The sequence below is a fragment of the Ramularia collo-cygni genome (assembly GCF_900074925.1).
Source record: "Ramularia collo-cygni strain URUG2 genome assembly, contig: RCC_scaffold09, whole genome shotgun sequence".
Taxonomy (NCBI): Eukaryota; Fungi; Ascomycota; class Dothideomycetes; order Mycosphaerellales; family Mycosphaerellaceae; genus Ramularia; species Ramularia collo-cygni.
The window spans coordinates 1-24,017 of NW_019716263.1; the positions used below are offsets into that span (position 1 = coordinate 1).

General features: G+C 51.7%; 9 protein-coding genes; 5 read left to right on the forward strand and 4 right to left on the reverse strand.

Moving 5' to 3' along the window:
• Positions 1-913: 913 nt before the first annotated feature.
• On the forward strand, positions 914-1,442 carry RCC_06078 (uncharacterized protein; the record flags this gene model as incomplete). XM_023771342.1 has 2 exons in its annotated part: positions 914-1,376; positions 1,435-1,442. The coding sequence occupies 2 exons, from the start codon at positions 914-916 to the stop codon at positions 1,440-1,442; spliced, it is 471 nt and encodes a 156-aa protein (XP_023627110.1).
• Positions 1,443-1,584: 142 nt separating this feature from the next.
• RCC_06079 (uncharacterized protein) lies at positions 1,585-1,965 on the forward strand (the record flags this gene model as incomplete). The annotated part of the gene is made up of 1 exon (XM_023771343.1): positions 1,585-1,965. One exon carries the CDS (start codon positions 1,585-1,587, stop codon positions 1,963-1,965), a length of 381 nt encoding a protein of 126 aa, XP_023627111.1.
• A 1,479-nt stretch (positions 1,966-3,444) lies between these two features.
• Positions 3,445-3,948, reverse strand: RCC_06080 (uncharacterized protein; the record flags this gene model as incomplete). XM_023771344.1 has 3 exons in its annotated part: positions 3,445-3,517; positions 3,587-3,758; positions 3,897-3,948. 3 exons carry the CDS (start codon positions 3,946-3,948, stop codon positions 3,445-3,447), a joined length of 297 nt encoding a protein of 98 aa, XP_023627112.1.
• Positions 3,949-6,461: 2,513 nt separating this feature from the next.
• On the forward strand, positions 6,462-7,172 carry RCC_06081 (uncharacterized protein; the record flags this gene model as incomplete). The annotated part of the gene is made up of 1 exon (XM_023771345.1): positions 6,462-7,172. One exon carries the CDS (start codon positions 6,462-6,464, stop codon positions 7,170-7,172), a length of 711 nt encoding a protein of 236 aa, XP_023627113.1.
• Positions 7,173-8,162: 990 nt separating this feature from the next.
• RCC_06082 (probable ribonucleoside-diphosphate reductase large chain (un-24)) lies at positions 8,163-11,026 on the forward strand (the record flags this gene model as incomplete). XM_023771346.1 has 3 exons in its annotated part: positions 8,163-8,181; positions 8,247-8,404; positions 8,468-11,026. 3 exons carry the CDS (start codon positions 8,163-8,165, stop codon positions 11,024-11,026), a joined length of 2,736 nt encoding a protein of 911 aa, XP_023627114.1.
• A 1,050-nt stretch (positions 11,027-12,076) lies between these two features.
• RCC_06083 (uncharacterized protein) lies at positions 12,077-12,676 on the reverse strand (the record flags this gene model as incomplete). XM_023771347.1 has 2 exons in its annotated part: positions 12,077-12,216; positions 12,280-12,676. The coding sequence occupies 2 exons, from the start codon at positions 12,674-12,676 to the stop codon at positions 12,077-12,079; spliced, it is 537 nt and encodes a 178-aa protein (XP_023627115.1).
• A 4,237-nt stretch (positions 12,677-16,913) lies between these two features.
• Positions 16,914-17,525, reverse strand: RCC_06084 (uncharacterized protein; the record flags this gene model as incomplete). XM_023771348.1 has 3 exons in its annotated part: positions 16,914-17,043; positions 17,109-17,165; positions 17,227-17,525. 3 exons carry the CDS (start codon positions 17,523-17,525, stop codon positions 16,914-16,916), a joined length of 486 nt encoding a protein of 161 aa, XP_023627116.1.
• A 747-nt stretch (positions 17,526-18,272) lies between these two features.
• Positions 18,273-21,263, reverse strand: RCC_06085 (uncharacterized protein; the record flags this gene model as incomplete). XM_023771349.1 has 6 exons in its annotated part: positions 18,273-18,496; positions 18,556-18,828; positions 18,882-19,085; positions 19,134-19,376; positions 19,426-19,702; positions 19,758-21,263. The coding sequence occupies 6 exons, from the start codon at positions 21,261-21,263 to the stop codon at positions 18,273-18,275; spliced, it is 2,727 nt and encodes a 908-aa protein (XP_023627117.1).
• Positions 21,264-21,739: 476 nt separating this feature from the next.
• On the forward strand, positions 21,740-23,728 carry RCC_06086 (uncharacterized protein; the record flags this gene model as incomplete). XM_023771350.1 has 3 exons in its annotated part: positions 21,740-21,903; positions 21,961-22,282; positions 22,337-23,728. The coding sequence occupies 3 exons, from the start codon at positions 21,740-21,742 to the stop codon at positions 23,726-23,728; spliced, it is 1,878 nt and encodes a 625-aa protein (XP_023627118.1).
• Positions 23,729-24,017: the final 289 nt, after the last annotated feature.

Here is a 24,017-nt window from a genome sequence, read left to right on the forward strand (position 1 = left end):
ATCTCCGTAGTTAGGGAGTTCTTCGACGCGTTCTTCTTCGTAGCGCTACTCGGGAGTAGTCGCTTCGCGGGCGGCGCGCCTAGGGGCTATTCCGTTAGGATCTWATAGATCGCTACCCTTAGAGAGGAAGAAGAATTAGAATTATAAGGGTAAAGATGTAGTAATATATTAGACACCCGTAATTACTCGATTAGAGATAAGACTAATTCTTATAGGTTAAATGTGCGCTATACGTAGGAGTTATATATACGCTAAGCCTACGCTAAGTAGTTAGGTTACATTATACTCCCTTCTCTAAGGTTGGTTAATCTAGCTACCTCTATTAATCCTATTATTATAAGGGCTCTTATACGGCCCTTAYATTTTAACTACTACTAGATTATCTACTTTCCTATTTACTTTGTATTCTCTACGAAATGTCAGCTCTTCTAGACCGTACTATTCTAACCAAAGCTCTATAATCACCCGTACTATTAGCTAAAAAAGATGAAGGTAAGGGAGAAGAAAATCCACAGCCCGCATTTCATTTCCAGCGGTTTGCGTCTAACGTTACCCCAGCTAAGGTGGGCTAAATGGACTCGGGGCATGCGGTATCGGTGGTAGGCGCTTGATTTTCACGGCACGTTCTGCGGATCATGACCCGGACAGGCTCACGCTCGCCCTCCAGACGCTGAAGAACACTACGGGAAAGAGGAGTGTCAAGATTGGCGCAGTGTTGGTCATTTTGGCAAGCTCAGATGCGCTTACCTACAGCTTTGTGAAGTGGTAGGCTGACACGCTTGCGGGTGTTCACACGGTATGCGTCACTCCACAAAAGGTTTCGCAGCTCGGATTGCCACGATTCTCAGGCAACCTCGCTCTCAAGTTCAACGTCAAAGCTGGCGGGCGGAACCACATACTGGCTGAAGAGGAGATGAAACTGCTGGCTCACGGCGGATCCACCATAGTTGTAGGCGCAGACGTCACTCATCCTGGCCGTGGCAGCGTTCAACACTGCCCCTCAGTGGCTGCCGTTGTCGCCAGCACCGATCCATTCGCAGTCAACTATCCTGGCTCGATGCGCCTTCGGCGATCGAAGCAAGAGATGATTGCCGATCTTGCTGACATGCTGGAGGAGCGTTTGGGAGTGTGGTTTCAGGGCCACAAGAAGTTACCAGAAAACATTCTATTCTACCGAGATGGTGTCTCTGAGCCTCAGTTCGCCATGGTGAGAGACGAGGAGCTGTTGAAGATCCAGAAGGGTTGTGCGAGCGCCGGTGTGAAGCACCGCTTTTCCTGCGTACAAGTCAAAGATTACCCTTGTTGTCTACGGAAAGCGCCACCACACTCGATTTTATCCACCAGACGCGGCGAAGAACGACCCCAACCAGTCTTGGGTAAGTACCTCTTAGACGCTTACCACATATTAGAAACGACTAACGCAGTGATGTCTAGGCAATTGATGGCAAGGGTAACTGAACAGCCGGTCTTTTCGTCGAGGATCCAAGCATCCGCAACCCGTACCACTTCGACTTTTACCTCCAGTCCCACGTCGCCCTCAAAGGTACAGCTCGGCCTTGCCACTACTTTGTCATTCACAACGGCATGGGTCTGAACGCGGACCAGCTTTACAAGATCACATTCAGTCTCTGCTGGACGTTCGCCCGAGCTCTAACACCAATCAGCTACGCCTCCCCAGCATACTATGCTGATCTTCTGGCTGAGCGTGGCAGAAGCTACCTCGTCTCATTCCTTTCCCCTGTCCATCCCCGGCGTGCCTGGCTCGACATGACCATGGCTCAGATGCCACCAGCCCCCACTGGCATGACCCCAGGCTCAGCAGACGACCTGCGGCGCAAAGACGATCTTCTCTTGAACCTGATTCGTACAGGTTGGGGTCCCCCTAGTGGGCCTAACTGGGTAAACGCTGCCAAGAGACCAAGCCCACAGCACTCTGCCTTGGGCAACACCATGTTCTACATTTGATGGGGGGTCAAGAATTCGATGGACTACAGCTTTTGCGGATGCATATAACGATGATGTTGAGATCAGAAGGAGCCGACAATTTGCAGTGGGGACATGAGACGGAAAGTTGGAGAGATGCTTGTGTGTATGAGATAATACACCAGATATGATCATGAGCTTTCTCTTCCCGTGCGAGTGTTCAGTCTCTCTAGCAGAGCGATGTTTTCGTCCTCGTGACTTCCATTTGATGAATTTCATGCGGTTCTCTCTATACCTGCTCGCTTTCATTGTTAGCTTTCTAGCGACAATCAATTTGGAAGAGTACACAACGAGATGAGTAACCATCCGTTCAAGAGTCAAGCTGAAAATGGTGAAGTCATCTAGACTTGGCGTGAAAGCAAGCTGCGTCCTCCGCAATCTCGCAGCGTGACTTCAGCTCAGAGCCATAGTGCCGTTGTCTACCTCCACGTACCTCCCTTTGCCTCCAAACGGAGCGTGTTATTCCTCCAGCCCACTCACTACCTTACTACCAAGTCATCGTCGAGAGAGCGTTATGTACCGCCCTAACCCCTGAGCCCTACCTATCGGCCACATGCAATATTTCCGTTGCTTTTCTCGCAATCGAAAAGGTCCAAACTGTACTGAGATGCCTCAATCCCACAGCTCCGCACCTTCTCTGATCTCAACTCATACGCAACCTCCAAGCGCTAATCACTCGAGATGTGCTGTTGAGTACCTTCGTATTCAAGCTTACCGACCATCGACTCTTCCGCCTGATCGGGCGATTCGAAGCGCGGAAATGTCCAAAAACTGTCAATCTTACTATAGTCGTAGCCAAGATACGACTCAACAGTACTGCCAGTTTTCGCGTGTAACTCGGAGCGGAGGCAATGCATGTGTCAGCTGTTATTCACTCATCTTCACGCTAGTAGRGATTGGGCGTCAGACCGACCCACTTTTCGTGCCAAGAATGCTCGAATAGCGCAAATCCCATCGAAGGCTCATCAACGTAGCTGGAACACAATCTAAACACTCCTCAATAGTGGTAGATGCTGCCGTCTGGTTTCTCGACGAGTCGCAATGCTCACAGAGCCTATGCACTAGCATCACCTACTTGGCTTGAGGTGTATACAGTAGCACTACATGGTAACCAACATCAACGTCTTGGGAGTTGAAAGATGCTATTTGATTATGCTGTAGATCCTCGGGAGATCGATCTGATTCTGTGTTTTGAACGAACAGAACGCTGTGTGTTACTCACAAACAGCTCGTGCGAAGGAATCGCCGGACGCATCATACATTATCTGTTTACAACAACACGAAGCTTGCAACATTAGCAGCGTTTTAGTCATTTTCCTTCCCTCTTGCACCATTCTTGCTCGTGCTGAACGAACGCGTCGAGCTTTCGAGCTCCTGCTCAGCAACTTCTCTGAATGGCGTTTCCAAAAACGAAACCGGGGTATAATCATAATTCATAAAGATCGCACTGTTCCCCGTCGACTACCGCAAGTCCCCATAGGAAGAAGTCGAGACAGCCGAAAAAGTGGTCGGAGTTATCTGGTCGGTCGGTATCCTGCATGCACATTGTCAGCAATGTTTCACAAATCCAGTCCGATGGAGTCCGACGAGAGTGGCTGCTTACTTCGACTTTCCAGACCTCGCAAGGCTCAAGATTTTGTCTTGATTGCGCAGTCGGACTTCCCGCATGTATGCAGCTTGGTTGAATGCACCACGGCCTCCCTCCAGATCATTCCTGTCGTCGGCGGATCCGTTCCATAGTCGAGTGCCAATAGCGTATCCTATCATGAGTGCAGCTGTGCAGTGGTCAGCCATGATCGATGGAATGCAAGAGCGCGCATATCTATCGCTGCTGGAGGATGTCAAGAATGGCAGCAGCTCACTCGCTTCCCTCCATATCAATTCCGAACTTCAGATGAAAGATGAACACTAACCTCCAGCGCCAACGATACACAGCACAATAACAGCCGCATTCGAGATGCCCATGGCTTCCTAGCGCAGCTCCAGGAAGCACAACGGCGGTAGTAATATCCAACAACAAATGATTGGCTCCAAGCACGTGAGTACCTGACACGCGGCAGCACCAGTGGTGACGATAGTTATTCGTTGATGCAAAGGTTGTGATGAAAAGAGGCACCAGGCAGGTCCCCATCAAGACTTTGACGACAGGTGCAAGGAAACGGCTGCCTGCAGCTTCCGSCGCTGACAAGCATTCGCCCTATAAGCTACCTTTCCAACCAGGTGACCTTGCGCGGAAGGACGTCCGTGCCCCACTTTGCTATGGTCTTGGGCACGACACAACCAGTGGTTGCATGCGGAATGTGTTCCGAATAGCCACGGGTGAGAATATAGTCGTTTGAGATTCGATCATACCATTCCACTTCCGTGCGGAAAGATGCGATCGTTCTGTGGCACGGATTCGCGAAGGTTCCAGGTACGAATGGAAAAGTTTGCATAATTACCTTGCTGACGACGCCTCGACGATAATATTTTCAGCTCAAGATCCTTACAGTACCATCCTTGTCCCGGTAAGTGAAATTGATTGGGGAAAGGGTCCTTCACCATAAAATGGTGTAAACTAGACATTACCATCGGTTTCAGATCGGGACCAGCAGAACACCGGCTCCTCTTTGCAACCGCGAAACAACTTCAGCTTCCTGATCCCACGYCACTTTGCCGCAAGATGCCCAGCGAAACTGGAAGAAAGCAAACCTCCGCTGTATGGCAAGCATGTCATGTCATACGCAATACCTCCAAGCGGCGACCTGCGGAGGAAGATCTTTCCGTGTCCGTTCAAGGATCGATGTGTGCTGCAGAAGAGTAGCTCCGATCCTTCTCACGGCAGCCTTGCCGATACGCAGCCCTCCGCTGCAGGCACCACAGAGGGTTCAATAAGCACATCGCACGTCGTCCGTGCAGCTAGATGCTACCSCGCCTGACGTACGTGTAGACGCGGACGGTCCCTTCCTCCTTCCAGCTCTTCTTCCGTCGTCTACGGGCGCGGGTGACGGTCTTGCGGCAACTGGGTCGGCGAGCGGAGACGATCCATCTCGTAGGTTCGTGATATGGCTGGTGGAAGTGTCCGATGCGTTCGGGGAAGAGAAGGTACGCTTGGGAACACGCGCTGGTGAGGGATGGATCTCGCGAGCGGAGGACCTCACCTTGCGGAGCTCGGTCCGCGTACGAACACATTCAACGCCAGCCGCGAAGTCGCACTCTATCAAGGACGACAAGAGATGGCGAATACAGAGAAGAGCAAGGCGTAGGCATCAGAGTGCCGGTTCACCGGGAGATATGACGAACACCAACTAGGGCCATCAATGTATGTTTCTGGGGTCCTCACCAGCTTAGCACAGGATCCACGTATCTCTTCATCTGCTGGAGTCAAGTCGAAGGAATATATCCATACATGATGGGCTGGAAGTCCGACATCCCAGATGACAACACTACTAGGTCATCGCGGTCTTCAAACCACAGCTGGCGGCTGCTGATAGAAATGCTGCTATGCATTCGGATGACATAGCTCTGAGATGGAGCCTGACAGCAGAGTCGACTTCTTGACTATACACCATCCCGCGTCTTCTTCAATGCTCCCTTCAATTTCCTCCAGCATATCTTCTTCTTCATCGTCATCCTTGTATTCGTTTGTGACGTCCTGATCACAACTAGAAGACCTTTTCCGCATAATGAAGCTCGCCCACGGCCTCCATGAGTTCAAGAATGAATCAACGGCAGCTTGATCAATGAGTAGGCAAAAGCAACACCTCGTTTTCAGATTCCGGACGAYCGCTGCTTGGCTACGACCTTCTTGCTTTGACACCATGTGCCGAACAGTTGCCTGACTGCTGTTGACTTTGCTTGTAGTCTACCCAGGTCTTGGACAATCTCCTAGGAAATGTGTTGTGCAATTGGTCTCAAAAGATGCACAGTGTCTCATCAATTTGAGGTATGTTTTGTATTGCTTCTCCCCATCTCCCGCTAGGAATTCGAAGACATGACGTGCGAGCCGTCGTGTGAATGGTATGCTTGGCGTTTGCGGTATCAACTCGTTTCGCGACGCACACAGCATCGTCCTTAATACATCTCACACGGCCGGAGAAACGATCCGGAAAACGGAAGCTGACATTTCCTCGTACAGTTACTTTCCCACTCTCTCAGGGCCACCACGCCAGCAGCGGAGCAGCGGCGGAACAATGCCATTCGTCGACCGCATGTTGAGCAGCTGCTGCTACACACATTTCGCCCTCCAGAGCCATGTGGCCGGAACACAACTACGCAACACCTCACTTGTTGTTCCTCCCGAACACGGCAGTGAGTATTTTCGAGCGCCATCTTCTAGTCTCTTCGCGATGGACCGAACAAAGCAGACAAGCGTGAGATCTCGGAAAAGCTCGAACATACCGAGGAATCACAAAGAGTCCGATCATACTAATATAAGCAGGGCGCCTGTTCGGCATCCAAGCCACTACGTCAACTCAATTCACACAAACAGTCTTTCGATGTCTGGCCAAGTCATGAATCCAACAGCCGTGAAGAGCTATCCTCGAATGCTCATAAGATCCCACAGCGATGGTGATACATTAATCCCCGAGATCTACCCAGCATTCGCATCCGACAATGCGGTAGGAGCTCCTCAGACGCTGCTACATCTCACAGCTCGCATCGGACTCCCGCTATTTTTTTATTGCTTTCGGGACCACATCTCCTTCCGCCCCACACCCCCTGCCAATCTCGTTTCAACTGATATCTCCGAGAACCCAATCATACACCACCTTTCCCCGAAAAAGACGCTACGGCCAGGTATCTATTCACGCAGAACGCAAGGTGAGGGAGCAGCGCCGCCAAACATCATGCTCACCCGAGCTGATGGAAAAGACCTGACGGCAGACCACGTCTACGGACTGTGGTGTTTTGTTGAACATTCTCTTGGCAAAATAAAGAGAGAGATGCCTGACATCTCGGAAGTCCATCAAAATGAGCTCTTCTTTTCCCAGATGACGCCCGAGAACTTCGTCCAGTTCTGGCCGAAGTACAATTTGAGAGAGGAGGAATGCCCTGTGAAGCTAGGCTGCAGGACGTGTGGGAAGACGGAGGGAATTACTCTGTCACGGTGCGGGAAGTGTGGAGTAGCAAAGTACTGTGATCAAGAGTGCCAGAAAGGCGATTGGGGACTCCACAAGAAGGTGTGCAAGCTTTATTGTCGGGACTGAAAATTGTATTGCGAATGATGTAGACAGAAGAGAGTTTGAGAAATGGTCGAAAGGTGCCACAGGGCGTGTGAAGAGGAAACTCTCCGCATGCAAACCCTCAATGTGGGCTGGCTGCCTCTCGTCGACCCATCCTTAGAAGCGAGTCCAGGCAGGATACGTAGATTCAATGGCATGGCGACGACGATACAACCACGATCACTACACCAGAATTGAACATCCGTTAAGATGTATGATTGAATGTACCTCAACAAAAAGACGCAAAGTCATCATAGCAATGCTCTGACACTGCAACACGAGTGAGACGGTCTTGRCAGACCTTTGGGGTTTGCTCTTGGCTACAAATTTTGAACTCGTGACTGTGGTAAAGTCGATGTCGCCGAGCCTTCGAAAGTGCCGTGTCTTAAAAAAGGTGGGAGAATGTGTAGAAGGAGGATATGATCTCGTGCTGCTCTCGGCCAAAAATCATCGAGGCTGAGGAGAGATGTTTGAGGTCGTGGTCGGAGTGCCAGCTGTTCCGAAATTGGGTTCAGCGAGGTTGGGCAACGCCATTTTCATGCCTCGCTCTGCAGCGAGGACCATCTGCGGACTGATATGTTCAGAATCAAGATGCGAACACACTCGACGCGAGGTGATGTATCTTCAAGGCAGAGGTTGCAACAGATGTGATGTTGTTGATGAAGATGTTGATTGGAAAGCAGACTCGTAAGATTTTGAGAGGAAGAGATTGCTAGCTTTGATGCTAAGCCCAACTGGGACTAATTGGAGTCGCGGTTCAGGCTCGCGCGCGCTCCTCGCGTTTTTACGCGACGGTGGGATGTTTCCCGCGGCCTTCATTAACACGCTCAGTCCGCGTCTCGTCTCGTCTTTCTCTTGACATCAACATCAACATCCTCTTCCCATCTCCTCCTCCTCCTCCATCATCCATTTCATCATCCTTCATAGACAAGAGTCGCCCTTCACTCTCCACATTCCCCCTCCCGCTCCGACGACATGTTCGTCTACAAGCGCGGTAAGTCCAGTGCCTCACCGTCCCCTATCATCGCGCGGCCCACTGACATTGATGCCAATCCACAGATGGACGCAAGGAACGCGTCCAGTTCGACAAGATCACCGCTCGTGTCTCCCGGCTCTGTTATGGCCTCGACCCAGAGCACGTTGATTCCGCCGCCATCACCATGAAGGTCATCTCCGGCGTCTACCAGGGTGTGACGACCATCCAGCTTGACGACTTGGTGAGTGCCATTCATCCAATGCCTAGTTTGGAGGGCTCTCCCACTGACAATGATGATTTCCAGGCTGCAGAGACGGCAGCATACATGACCGTCACCCACCCCGACTATGCGATCCTCGCCGCCCGCATCGCCGTGTCTAACCTCCACAAGCAAACCAAAAAGCAGTTCTCGGCCGTCGTGTCAGACCTGTACCACTACATCAACCCAAAGACCAACAAAGCTGCGCCCATGATATCGGATTACACATACCAGATCGTCATGAAGCACGCCGATGAGCTCAACTCCGCCATCGTCTACGACCGTGACTTCAACTACCAATACTTTGGCTTCAAGACGCTCGAGCGCTCATACCTCCTCCGTATCAATGGTAAGGTGGCCGAGAGACCGCAGCAGATGATCATGCGTGTGGCCGTCGGAATCCACGGCGACGACATTGAGTCTGCCATTGAGACATACAACTACATGTCCAGCAAATATTTCACACACGCCTCGCMTACACTCTTCAGTGCWGGCACACCCAACGCACAGCTGGCTTCTTGCTTCCTCATCGACATGAAGGATGACAGCATTGACGGCATCTACGACACACTCAAGACCTGCGCCATGATCTCCAAGAACGCGGGCGGTATTGGTTTGAATGTCCACCGCATTCGTGCGACTGGAGCATACATCAGCGGCACAAACGGCACATCCAACGGACTGGTACCCATGCTGCGAGTCTTCAACAACACTGCTCGCTACGTCGATCAGGGCGGCAACAAGCGCCCAGGTGCTTTCGCCATGTACCTTGAGCCATGGCACGCCGACGTCTTCTCCTTCTTGGATCTCCGCAAGAACCACGGAAAGGAGGAGGTTCGTGCTCGCGATCTCTTCTACGCTCTGTGGATCCCAGATCTTTTCATGAAGCGTGTGGAAGCAAACACCACATGGACACTGATGTGCCCGCACGAGTGCCCTGGCCTTGCTGATGTCTACGGTGATGAGTTTGAGGAGCTTTACGAGCGATACGAGCGTGAAGGCAAAGGCCGCGAGACCATCCGCGCACAGAAGATCTGGTACGCCATTCTTGAGGCTCAGACCGAGACCGGCACACCTTTCATCCTCTACAAGGATGCCTGCAACCGCAAGAGTAACCAGAAGAACCTGGGAACCATCCGCAGCTCCAACCTCTGCACAGAGATTATCGAGTACACTGCACCTGATGAGGTCGCCGTGTGCAACCTTGCATCTCTCGCCCTCCCCACATATGTCGACATTGAGAACGAGCGCTTCGACTTTGAGAAGCTTCACCAAGTCACACAGACCGTCACCAAGAACTTGAACAAGATCATTGAAGTCAACCACTACCCCGTTCCAGAGGCCCGCAAGAGCAACTTTCGTCACCGTCCCATCGGTCTTGGTGTCAACGGTCTTGCCGATGCTTTCCTCGCCCTTCGCATGCCTTTCGACTCTCCCGAGGCTCGCCAGCTCAACATCCAGATCTTCGAGACCATCTACCACGCTGCCCTCACTGCTTCTTGCGATCTGGCCGCCAAATTGGGCCCGTACGAGACTTACGAGGGCAGCCCTGTTTCCAAGGGCGAGCTTCAGTRCGACATGTGGGGTGTGACTCCCACTGACCTTTGGGACTGGGCGTCGCTCAAGGCGAAGATCGCCGAGCACGGTGTCCGCAACTCCCTCCTCGTTGCACCCATGCCAACTGCGTCGACGTCTCAGATCATGGGCTTCAACGAGTGTTTCGAGCCATACACCAGCAACATCTACTCCCGGCGTGTCTTGGCCGGCGAGTTCCAGGTCGTCAACCCATGGTTGCTCAAGGATCTCGTTGAGCGCGGCCTGTGGTCTGACAACATGAAGAACCGCATCATCGCCGATGGCGGATCCATCCAGCGCATCCCCAACATTCCCGACGACCTCAAAGCGTTGTACAAGACCGTCTGGGAGATCAGCCAGCGTCACATTGTGCAGATGGCCGCCGACCGTGGTGCTTTCATCGATCAATCYCAGAGCTTGAACATTCACATGAAGGAGCCTACCATGGGCAAGATCACCAGCATGCACTTCACTGGCTGGAAGCTCGGCCTGAAGACTGGCATGTACTACCTCCGAACCATGGCTGCCTCGGCACCCATTCAATTCACCGTCGACCAGGAAATGCTCAAGGTCGCAGACACCAACGTCGGCAAGTCTTCCAAGAAGAAGAACGCTCCCAGCACATACACGGCTGTCAGCGCACCGAAGCCGGTGGCCGCTCCAAGCCCAATGTACGAAAACAAGGAACTCACAGCAGCCTCTGTGCCACAAGATGTTGTTACCCCAGCAACCACGCCTCCACCACAGCCTGAGCGTAAGCAGCGGACATTCGGCCGCTCTTCCTCTGCAGTTGTCAACCCGCCGTTCAAGGCCGATCTCGACGACGGTGAGAGCCCAGAGGTTCTCGCAGTTGACGGACTCAACGCTGTCCCTAAGGAGGAGGAGCTTCCTGAACCTGCGGTGAAGAAGGGCAGTGAACAGGAAGAGGATGGCGAAGCCAGCGCAGACCGCGAGGGCGACATCTACGCCGATGCTGTGCTGGCTTGCAGTATCGAGAATCCAGAGAGCTGTATCATGTGCAGTGGTTGATTGGATCGTGGATTTGTAATGACCTGGGAGGAAGCTTCTTTTTGTTGGCATGTGAATGGCGTTGACGATTGAAATGGATATGGGGAATGCTGGATGGGATTATCATGGCGTTATTGGGGCACGATTCTTCTTTTGAGTTGATCATGCTTGTGCATGCCGCTGATCGCGGAACAGGAATGTATGTCTGAAGATTGCTTGTAGAAAGATGGAGGCAAATTCGAAACTTACTTGTTACTTCATGTCTTTCGTGGTCCTTCGTCATGTCAGTGAGATTGCATCCCAATTGCATGCCGGTCGAGGGTGATTTGCAATAGAAGGCCTGGGGAAATTCCCTCCCATGCACGTCAAATTGATCAGGACAAAGAGAGGGACAGGAACATGGTATCTCAGTGAACAACGTAATTCGAGCCGTGATGTTGTTCTATCATACAAAAAGCTGGCCCACATCTGTTCGCGACAGACTTTGTCGACATCCCAGGGAATCTCTGTGCTCAAAGCACGAACTTATCCCATTCGACGCCAGCAACCCCAATAAGCAAGCAAAGCACAGCGGCACTGCTGTACAGACACAAAAACAAGAAACACCGCAGCAGCGCAACAGCGCAGACAGCGCACCCGCGCAAACAGCGCACCAGCGCAACAGCGGTGACCACACATTCTGACTTCCCCAGCACTTCCCCTCCTCTCCCTCCGCCGTTCCCTTCCCCTCTCCTCGACTCAATCTGGATGACAGTCAGCCCCTGTGGTACCTTTGTGAAAATATCGGACGATTCTTACCTTTGATCTCGAACTCGCAAGCGGTAAGACACCTCCCCTTTGCGATACCTTCACACCGTGGGCAGGACGCGGTCACATCCTGCCCGCAGTACCCGGCGGACTGCGAGGGTGAGAGGTCAGCGAGTTCTTCAATCAACGGAGGGAAAGCGGCCGTGTGAACTTGCCAAACCAATGAGGGAAACAACCCATGGCGAACTCCCCAGACCAACGACTGCGGGAGTTCTCCTTTTTCCAACCGACCGCGACTCCATGCCATCCATCCACCAAACCCCTTCACTTCACCGCCTCCACCGACCGCCAGTTCCCCTTCTGCATAAACCCTCCACTCTTCCTCCTCCCCTCACTCTTGTTTCCCCAAGCTCCGCCTCCAGCCTTGGAAATTCCTCCCTTGGAAGCCATCGTCCGACGAGCCGCTAAATTCCCACGCGTTAGCTCAGTACTCTGACAACCAGTCGAGAGGATAGGGACAGACTCACCATCGTCGCGCGGTCTCCAAGCTCCAGTATCACGTTGCGCAGGCCGCACAACAGTCGGGGGCGGACTCGGTGTCCTTGACTGGATTCCCTTCGGAAGTTCGGGAATCCCCTTCTGTATGCGCCAGGCAAGGGCCGTGGCGTAAGCCCAGCAAGCTTTACTCAAAGAATCGGCGGATAGTTGACGTGGGCCACCTTTGCTGTATTTCTCGAGCAGACTTGTTTCCGTCCAGAACGCCCCTCGGAGTGACATGAAGGTTCGTTTCTCCATTGCTCGTCCGGAATGCATCAGGCCACCGAGCTGCTCCGTAGCACAGTCGGCTGGATGGTCGATTGAGAGTAGTTCCAGATAAGTATGTAGGATGTCGTCGAGGATTTTCGGGGCGTTGGCCCATTTCATCTGGGGAGTTTGATTGTTCCAGGAAGTGCATGGGGCGCACAACACCAGGTTTTTTTTGTCTGGCGAGGATGACGACGGGGTGATTGTGGGCGCCGGAGTTGAGTGATATTGGCTGTGATATTTTCACCCAACAATCGGCGGGGTGGACGCTCTCGAGTCCCAGCTAGGCGATGGTACCCACGAGAGACGATCCGGTTGTCCGGTCTTGGATGGGGTCGCGGAGGCCAGGTCCAGGAATGATGGGAGCGGCGTTTTGGCTTGCCGCTGGGGGGTGGGAGCAGGGCCTTGAGGCGGCCTTCCATATGGTGCGCTCCACAGCAGGACGGCGCTTTCTTGTCATGGAAGGCCTCGCGATGGCTTGGTGGAAACATGTATTTCCGACCAGTTGCGATGATTGATATTGAAGTATTTTTTTATAGTCTTGCGGGGACTTTGAACGCTTGTGTGAAGTATGTGTGATGCTTTGTGAAGATTGTACGTGTACAGAATGCTGGAGCAGTGGTACAGTATTGAGCATGTGAATGTTTTGTGAGGAGGAAAAAGAGAGAAGTCGCGGATGAAGGCATATATTAAAAGACCCGGTTGTATGCGGAAGATGTTAACACCTATCACTGTTCCGTTTGGTAGCGGTATGGAATCATGGTAGAAGTCGCGTTGCAGCAAAGTATACATTATATGTTTCTGGCAAAGAGCCGGCTGCTCCCGATGATTGCCTCCGGGGACAGATCGATGGCTTATGCCATGCTAAAAAAAAATGACAGAAGAAGTAGGAACAGCGTACTCGAAAGCTGAACGAAGGCCAGGCATGTCCGATGAAGCGTCAGGTCAGGTAGTAATGGCTTGACAGAGCCCATCACTTTCTTTTGCCACATCCGCGACGATGCACCCAAATGACGGCATTATAAGCAAAGTGCTGTAAGAGGGCAACGCACGCGGTGGCATTACCTCATTAAGCCGAGTAACCACAGCCGCCAATTTATCAGCTACTGGGGCAACTGTCCAAAATCCATGGATTCTAGAAACATAATCAGAAACAGTCATCGGGAGTGGTGGAGCATGCCCGATGTATCCGACCATGTCAAGCCGAGGGTGACTTTGGACGTCGCGGGCAAGAAAGTACTGCACGGAAATAGGTAGAGCTTGCCGGGCGGTCCTTGACGCGGTAAGGAGTGAGTGCCCTGGGCCAGAAGGAAACAGTCGCCTGTCAAACCAGATGTTTCGTGAAAAAAACGCTGTTTTCGACATATTCGCATGTCTCCACGATCAGCCCTTTGCGTTCAGGTTCAAGGCGGTGTACATCGATTGAATTGACGAGTTTGCCAAAGCCTGGGCGCCAAATGTCTCGCCAGAAGTTMGCCAATCGATTTCGCATTGTTCTCGTGTCCGGACAACGATACGTTCGACCAGCAGAATGAAACCGCAGCGGCGCATTCCCAGTGCATATTTTTCCAACTGTATCCTGACCGCCTGGTCTTCATCCAGACACACTCCTCCAAGCCAGCCAGCCAGCGTTACGGAAGTCTTTCCCAAGCAGTGGCCCAGCCGTCCGTTTTGCTACGCAGAAGAGGTGACCCCGTCGAGAATGTATGATGGACAATGGATACAGCTTGGGTGACTTTTAGATCACCAAATCTTTTCGGTTGCTTGCATTGGAGATGGCCACACAACCCACTTGTTGTGCGTCCTCCGGGCAAGGAATCCGAGGAAGACGCAAATGGCAATGCTCAAATCTCTGGCGCACAACCGAGGGGAGCAGATTTCAGGCGCCTGGGATCAAGTTCCACGCTGGAGACCAAGAGAAAAGTCAGCATTCGATGGCTGCAAGCAGATCCGAGGAGAACGAACGACATTTGGAAGGCAACGCTGCGGTTTGCTGGTCTTCGACTGAGGGAATGATTTGCCAACTTTGCGAATCACTCAGCAGTCAGGTTTTCATATGATGGTCGTCGCGCTGCGATTCGATCGCCTTGCAGCACCCAATTCTTGGGGTGTGGCTGAGTGARGAGTCTCTCTCTTGAGACAGCCACGAGTGGGCCAGCAAATCTTGGGAGATTTTGTCCGGATATCTACCAGGCCGTATCTGTCGACCATCGGAGAATACAGGCAGTAGGAAGGAGGAGTTGGTCTACGATTCGTTCGTTCGTTCGGCTTTCAGAGGGTGATGTATAAGCAGCAAGTGGAATCTTTGGAGGGCAATGTGAGTCCAGCTTGCTTTTCCTCTACCACTCTTCCAAAGATACATGAGATTGCTCCCTACTGGCTGCTCTAAACATCAGCAGTTGTTATTAATCAAACGAAATGTTCCTACGTTTTCCATCATCGTCGTGAATATGTCCATCATCAAAGGTTGGTGCCTCCCATGCTAACTTCCCGCATCGCGGACACTGCTTCTCCAACTGCCCGCCACAATCCTTTTCGACACAACAAAACAACACCGTCTTCATGACACTTTGATGCCAAAAATGGCATACATTGTGATGATGAACTAACTCCTGATGGCCTCTCAAGAAGTCAGAAGAAGAAGAAAGCGGATCTACCCGCTGGCTTGGACGTTGAGATCAAAATGCTGGGCAACGGAAAATGTTCGGCACCCCTGCCCTGCCCTGCCCTGCCAACCTGCATCCATCCATKTTCTCCACCTCGACAACGTCCTGTGATGATCAATTAATTCATCGGGCAGTGAGGGAATCTCATTCGACGGATCAAGACCGCTCCAGTAATCAACGGCAGACGAGAGATCCGCCGACCTGCTGTCTCGCTACATGAGATACACGACTCTTCCCAGCAGTGCTCGTCCGCCACTGTCATGAAAAGCTTGTGAGCAAAAGCATGCGACGCTTCTACAGTCAACAGCATTGGAACGGTGCCTACAAGAGCCATTCTCGATATCAAGGGTGTGCTTGATCTCACTCAGCATAAGAGCTCGAGACGGGCGAGTCTGGTCTTCATGCCGTTGACATCAACATCTCCGGGCCTCCATCTCGGGAGTCACATGCGAAGAGTCAGGATGGGCATGAATGACCGCAGTTCCTATCCTGGTCGCCAGTCACATACATGTGAGCTTCATGCAGCATTTGGCATCATGAGCGTGAAACCCTCATGACCAGTGACGGGACTTTGCACTTGTAAATCTGACTGCGGACTTCTTCGGGCTCCTTAGTGGCAACACCGTGGGATGAAGCAACGTCGCCAGGCCGCTGTCCGTTATCTCCCGAGGTACAGGCAGCTTGAGAAACGAAACGAGGCATTATCGAAGGCAGGATTTTCTTTTCTCCTTGAGCTAGCCTGCTCTCTGGACACGACGAGCAGGAAACGTCACCGAGATTGTTTTCTTGCAAATGCTCTTTTCCTGGCTATGGAGCCAACAGATTGCAGCAGCTGGCATGCTCGCGTCTGCCTCGATGCACCTCACAAGCACCCGATTCGACCCTGAAGCTCCGGTGACACACATGCTCACGATCTCCAGTTCAGCATACAGCCATTTCAGTTCGCCCGCCGACGACATTCCTCCCCGCACGCCCTTTGAAGCAGGTCCAACTTTGTCTTTCTTGGCACCCAAGAAACGGCTTCGAGGTGCCAATCCAACAACGCCAGCTTTCATTCTCCATAATCCGCCCGACTCCGCCCTGAACCAAGGTAGATATACACATTACTTTCCTGAACATTCATAATCAGAAATCACTCGTTGCAGTACTGGGGTGGAATATGTGCTCCGCAGTGCCGAGTTCAATTCTTGGGGGGCTCCAATTCTTTTTTTTTTTCATCTTTCTCCATGGGCTTTTGTTTTCAACATGGGCATGTTCGAGGTGGGTTCCATCTCACTTGCCACCCTCGTTGTGATAGAGCAGCTTGGGCCTCTCTTTTGGGTCCTTCTCTCTCTCTCTCCTACTGTCCCTTGAAGTAGTACGACAAGGCGAGGTGCGCAACTGAAACTTGTTCTTCTTGGAATATCCGTTGCGGAGTTGACATTGTGTTGTATTGTATTCAGACCACAGGAAATGAATTCGAATCGTTCACAGCATCTTCATCAACAATGGATCGGGATTCACGGACATCTAGTCGCAACAACGCATCTTACACAATCGTTCGAATCTGTTGATAAGAGTGGACACCGAAAGTATGCGTCGATCTTTACAGTCCTCTGCATTCGATCAAGTAAATCCGGCTGCCTTCATTACCATGTGTCGAGGAAACAGATGAAAGACAAAACTGCAAACCCATCCATTCTCTTCACCATCTATTTGGCCACAACCAAGAAGCTCGTAATAACCTGTCCCTCGTGATCATTGGTACCAGCATGGTAATTCTTGAAATCGGTGCTCCCGGGGTAAGAGATACCGCCATCAGCCTCGTGGCAGTTTCCATTCCTATCAATCACAAAGCGTCAGTCAATGTACCAGGAAAACAAAACATGAAGAGCAGGTCGACTAACGAAGAAACGTAAACATTAGCACCCTGATCCGGCMCAAAAGAACCAATGTTGCGCAAGCTATTCGAAAACCATCAGCAACCAAACCTCCCCATCTCGGAAAAATCTCATCACAACATACTAAGGGCTCGTCAAAGTAACGCAGTGCGCATCAATCTGGCTTCTCGTGTTGCAAGGCGAGCTGCTCGAGCACAGAGGCTGAACAGCATAGCCACAAGTACCAGAGTAGTTGGCTCCAGTGCAGATGTAGACACCTCCAGGCTGGCGCTTGGTCAAAGCACTTTCGGGAGCAGCGAGACGGGCACGGATTTCCTCGCCGGTGATGGGTTCGAAACCTGCTGGGAGAGGAGAGGCGACTGGGGTGGCGGATGCTGTGAGGAGCATGCCTGCTACAGAGAGGGCGATGGTGGTGAACTGCATGTTGTTGGTGGTAGAGCGGGTGAGAGGAGCTTGTTGGATGGGGGGGAAAGTGAAATCGATGTGCGGAGGAAACTACACGGACGGGTGTTTTGATTCTTTATATAATGGAGGGTTCTCATAAGGAGTTCCAATTGCAGATCAGTGGATGCTGGGCGCCTTGGTCTAGAATTCGAAATCCTCTCAGGCCTCTCTCAGGCCTCCCGACACGAAATCGACGTGGTCAAACTTTGTGGGCGAAGCTGCCTTCATGAGAAATGGATACGAGGGGCTGGGCAACACCAAATCTACCGCTCGATCACAACGAGAACAATTTGAGCATGTATCCCTCAATCTGGTAGATTGGGCGAGTAGAGGTGCGGAATAACCGCACGCGAGATACACAAAATTGGTTCAGGCGTCCCATCAAGCGGCATTTGTCGCCAATCTCCACCACTAGTCTGCATCCTCCATAAGGCGTGCAGCAAGTTACCAACATGATTGCAGAGCTTGCCCTGCAGGTTTCGCATACTATCATACTCAAAGCCATGCACGATGGTGGGCGATCTGGTCTTCTTGTCCGTTGGCGGAAGCTTGTTCGTGTCTTCAAATTTCTAGGCATTTGCTTGACTTGACTTCTCGTTTGGACAGCACTCCCTTCTGCAAAGTACGGACTGCAGGAGTAATCATTATACCATGTTCGAACTTCGTTACGTGCGTTAAATCCCCCTCCGAACAGTTGCTATTCCAACTATATATACGAAACCCCCATCACCTCTTGCTCGGCGTCGCCGCCGGCGTCAATGTCTCGTCTTTCCGCAGGAACAACTTCTGCGCCCTCTTCTCCTCATCCGCAAGATGCAAGTCATCCAGGTAGTTTTTGAACTCACCCGTCATCTCCGCAACTTGTGCCAGATGATCTTCCGAAATCTTGATCTTGCCTTCTTCGTCTTTTTCGCCTTCAAACTCTGCAAGTCCGACTGCTGTTTGGAAGACTGAGAAGTAGTCGTGTTAGTGCTTGAAGATTATCATCGAGTGAAAGGCTGGGACTTACCATTGCGAATCTCCCGGCCATTGAGTTTAAGCTCGCGAATTTTGTTAGATGTAATGTACGTTTTGACATCTCTCATAACTCTCACGGCATGGCCGCGTTCGACTTTGAGCTTGTTGATGAAGTTATCCCAAATTTGCTCGCGGTCTTCCTCCGATAGAGCGGGATAGTGGAGCTTGACATGAATGCGGGAGACAAAGGCATCGTCGAATGATCCCACCCTGTTTGTCGTGAGGAATAGTATGCCTTCATAGAACTCCAGAGCACGGAGAAAGGCTGTAAAGTTGTACAGTCAGCGAAAGAAACCCAGGCGAACACGCTGTACTTACATGCGACTAAGCTGTTCCTTGTCAGGTCAGTCAGACTTCGACGCTCAAGGTAAATGTCTGCTTCATCAATCAAGAGAATCGCCTGCCACTTCTTGGCAAGCTTGAAGCTGTCCGAGAGGCTCTTCTCCACTTCTGCTGGAGTGGTACCAATATCACTGCTGGTCAGGGTCATGAGTGGACGACGAGTGTGTTCGGCCATGCATTCTAATTTGGATTAGTGAGGTTTGACCGATGTTGTACGACTTATCTCACCTGCTGTGTAAGTCTTGCCGACTCCTGGCGGACMATGGAGAAGGAAGATCTGACTATTCCCTTTGCCCTTGACAAAGTCCGCAGTCCATGGCTGGGAGAGAGTGGCGCCTGTGTTGATCGATTCTCGCATGAAGCTCTGAGACAGAGCTTTGAGCATCCTCAAACGTTTGGGATCTATGACCAAAGTATTGATCATTTCGGGCCGAAATTCGGCATCGGACAGATTGGCAACATCGAGCAGTTCTATGTCAAATTAGCAGGGAGGTCATCGGCGGACGCAGTCATAACGTACGCCAGTCGCGAATCTTGAACATGTACGCCCATACCGCCTGGCCACAGAGAAAGTATTGGTGCGGTGTCAGGCTGGATCCAACCTCTGGTATGATGCCATGGTAGCTGGAATACTTTCGGAGCAAGTTTTCGACAACTGGGCCTGTCTTACAAGAGGAGCAGTCGCAATCGGGTCCGGGTGTGGTTTGTGGTCCTTTGGGTGGATCGGATAGATCTGGACGAAATTCAGGGAGGCTGTCGAAAAATGTCGGAAAGTCCACTTGAACCTGAGCCTCGATCTGTTCCAATTTTAGCAATGTCCGCTTTTAATCATATGATTGTGCTAGTAATCACCTGCTGGAATGGGTACTCGAGAGTTTCGCCTCGATGATGCTTGCATTGTGGGCGCAGCAAGTCGAAGTACTGCATGCCCTTGTTGGTTAGATATTCTTTGGCATTTGTGTTGTTTGGTGCCATCGGCGCATAGTGAATCGGCAGGATGGATATGCGGGAGAGCTCCATCTCTCCATCGAAATAATGTATCAGCTCTCGGTGTTCTTCCCGTCCAATCACGTCMCCGTTGTATCGCAAGTGCCAGGTCTTGACCTCCCAATAGGAAGCATCCGTCATGTTCTCGCGCTCTATAGATTGGACGATCGCACCGTCTCGATTGTAGGTGGCGCTCCTCTTGGTCGTAGAAGCCCCGGAGAATGTTAGTCGGGCCACGTCTGTTCCAGGACGAAGGAGAAGCCAGAGCATGTTCCAGGTCGCAACACCTCTCTCGTGCCTCGCTCGCTCTGCACGGACTTCGGGCATGATGAGTTGCTCCAAGAAGTCAATCAACATGGTCATGTGTGCGTGAGCGTCCCGAGCCGTCTCGCATGCGCCTTCGCAGAGATTCTCTGGGCTACGTGCATCTCGGAAAGCCACAATATCATCGTAGTGGTGGATCAGCATCTGGAATGGTTCGTCGATCTTGATTGAATCCTTGAACAAATCAACTCCTGGATAGAACTGCACCGTCGTTTGCAGAGCTCGTATGATGGCCTGAGATCGGATGACAAGAGAATACTTCGGCTTGGAGTCGGTTCGCGGTGGTTTCTTGAGAGGTCCATCGTATCTGTCCCAACGCGGCACGTGAGCAGCTGCAGTGTATCTCTTGACAACATCGAAGACTGGATGAGAGAGCTGACCGCTTTCGGCAGCACCAAGCGGTGTTGGTTTGTAAGATTTGGTGTCGAACAGTATGTCATCGTCGTCGTCTGGGTCGACATAGACGGCTTTGTACAAGATATAAGGCCCATCTGTAGGAGGCTCTTCCGGCTCTGGCTCATTCGACTCGTCTTTGGAGTCACCGGGCTTCTTCGCAGCTTCCGACTCGGAGTCCTTTTCAGGTTCAGGCGCAGAGGAGCAGATCTCGGTGTTGCATTTTGGGCAGGTCACGTCCAGATGGAAGTTTTTTAGTGCTTTACGTGATCCGTCGTCGGGTGCAGTCTTTTCAGAAGGAGCATCATCTTCCTTCTCGGGAGCGGCACCTTCTGTGGCATCCTCATCCTTGGGCTGACCACCACTTCCGGTAACCGCATCATCGGGGTCGTTTGGTTTCTCAACTGTAGACGCCGGACTGATATGTGAATCGTGCTGCGATGCTAGCTTTGAATGGTCTGGTTCCTTGGCTGTAGACTCAGCACCATGATGAGACTCTTRCTGCTGTTGCTCATGCTTTGGGATTATTGTTTGGCTATGGCGTTCGCCCTCGGCCAGACATTTGCTCACGACTTCTTTGAGCGAGGCGTCTAGCTCTCCTTCCGTGGTGATGGACTCTCCCAACCCAGAATCTCGTAGACCTAGCTCGAGCATCTTTGATGTACAGCAGATGATGATGTAGCGCTTGCCACTGAAGATGAACAAAGTAAGGTAGGCTGCGAGAAGTGGGCACATTTACCTTATCAATTTGACATGTCCATGTGGCTTGCAGCACAGCCCATCCACAAGTAGACAACCAGTACTCACAAAGCTATAGGTTGCACCAAYGCATTCAGCCGCACTCCTTCGAGGCCGTCAAAGAGGCCGGTTAGCGCCTTGAAGCGGTTCCAACGGCGGAATCATTGGCCATGCCGATCAGGCTGAGAACGCCATGCGGGTCTACGATCCCACAAATGAATGGGTGGGTGGGGTCTGTAGCCACAAGGCTGAGGTGAGGAACAACAAGCGAAAGGCAACAAGTCGCAGTGCTGTCAGGTATCGTCGTCTCTTCCCCGCTCCAGCTCACCCACCAAGGGATCCAAAGTCGAGACGCAGACATGGCTCTCGCGAGGCAAGATAGCATTGACACCATGTCTTTGGTCCGAAGCTTCAGCATGCGTGTGGCAGAGGAGACGGATGAAGATGGATCAGATGGCACGCTCCGAACCTTGGTGGCGGAAGAATTTCGGCACGCCGACCGCGAAGAGCCTCGCTGGCAAAAGTACTTTGAGCCTTGGACTCCTACAACATCAAAGTGAACTTTTACCTACCAAGACAATCTCTCGATGCCTGTCCGCTGATATCATGACAGTAATGAAGTCCAGAAGTTGTTCAATGACCAAGCCGTCGAACTCAGCAAGCAATGGACCAGATTTCGCGACAAAGTGCCAGACGAGGCGAAATACCGACGCTGGGCTCATCGCGCTCCCTCCTTGAACGATGTAAAGCAAGTGATGCAAGACGTTGATCAATCCTTCCACCAAAAGCGTAAGAGTGGTGCCACGGGCTTCATCACGTCCCACTACAGCAGGGCCTGTGTGTTCATCAAGGAGCATGAGGGTATGCTGAAGGTCATACCTCAGGGTAGTGAGTACGTGTCGTTGATCAGCGGTGTTCTCACCTCTATTGTGTTTGTATGTCTCCGTTTGTATGCCGAGAAGACGACATCGTTGCTGATAGCTCATCAGGCAACAGCTAGATATGAGGAGGTGTCCACCGGTCTGTCCAAACTGATTGCAGACATCAGCGAGGATGTCGCAATGTGCGTCCAGGTCTTGGATGTATACCAAACAGCCGCAATCAAGACTCAGATCATGGCGCTCTACGGACGAATGTTCAAGTTCTTGGCTTCCGTGCTGGATTGGTACTTGGAGAAATGGTACAAAAGAATGCTGAAATCCTTCAAGGAGAATCTCTACGACGACTTCAAAGACCAGATCACCGACATGCAGAGATGTGTACAGTCCATCAAAGACCAAGTGATGCTCGGCCAGTCCGCGGAGCTTCGTAGCGTGAGACTGACCGCGGAGAAGACGCAGCAAATCATCATGAAGGAAGTGGCAAAGGATTTGTTGAGCCTTGCTCGGAACGAGATGGTATACTTTCGAGAGGAGAACAAACGATTTCAGGAAATGCAAGAGCGTAAAGCGCTCACTTCACAAGAGGAGCAATTCCGTCGCAATGCCGAGCTCAAGTTTGATGTCACCCGTTTCATTCAAGCAACATTGCAGGAGAAGGCGGACAATTTGCTCTTGTTCCAAGAAGATCATCGCCCAATGTCCCGACATGGATTCATCATGGACGCATCACCATCTGCCTCGCTGATGGAGGATCCTTCTGAACATGGTGGCGTCCGTCGCAGCCGAGAAGACATACTCCTCTCCTCCGCCAGTCTAGAAGACTTTTTCGACCGTGACAATGTTCGGATTCCATGGAACCCAGATCTCGCGACTCTCCCGGCCGAAGCAACAGATCGACTTCAACAATGGATCATGTCCAGGGGATCAAACATCCTATCGCTGGCGAGTTCAGATGCCTACTCGCCGCTCTCCGACGTCGCAGCAGGGGTTATTGAGCTCATCGACAAGGCCAAATTACCCATCATATCTTACTTTTGTACTCTGGATCGAGAAGCCAGCACTCAAGACGGCGAGACTCGAGAAACTCGTGCAGCAACAAGCCTTGTCTACGCTCTGATTCGCCAAGCATTCGAACTCCTTCCAGCCGTCTTCTCCTCTTCAAAAGACTTCAGCCCGGAGAGGTTCCGCTCCCTGGACGGCGATATCGAGACCTTTGAAGCAGGACTCGGGCTTCTTCACGACGGTCTCTCGCAAGCACCTCCAGCTCTATACTGCGTCATCGATGGTCTGCAATGGCTGGACGATCGCTCCACGGATCAAATGATGGATTCTCTGGTGCGGGCACTACAGGATTACGCGCTTCAAAGCAGTGGGCTTGGGATTGCGTTCAAATTGCTGCTCACTACAGCTGGACCTGCTCGCAGTCTTCTGAGAAGTAGTCTAGATCGGAGGGAGTGTTATACTTTGGAGGGCGGATCGCAACCACTTGCTATGTGGTAAGAACTGGGCATTCCCTGTGATTTTAGCAGAAGCAAATGACGTACTCGCGAATGTTTCTCACTTCTTCCATCTCGCCTTCAAGATATTTGAAGATCTCGATACAATGATTTCTTCGCACAATGGTGCACGAAAGGTATCGTGATTGGGACGTATTGACAGAGTTTTGTCATTGCAGTGAATGATGATGTTGAAAGCATCACATCTTCCCCACCGGCAGCAGCGTAACGATCTGGACTCTCCGTTGCAACTAGCTTTACAAGTCACATGCAAGCAGCGTTCCCGAATGTCC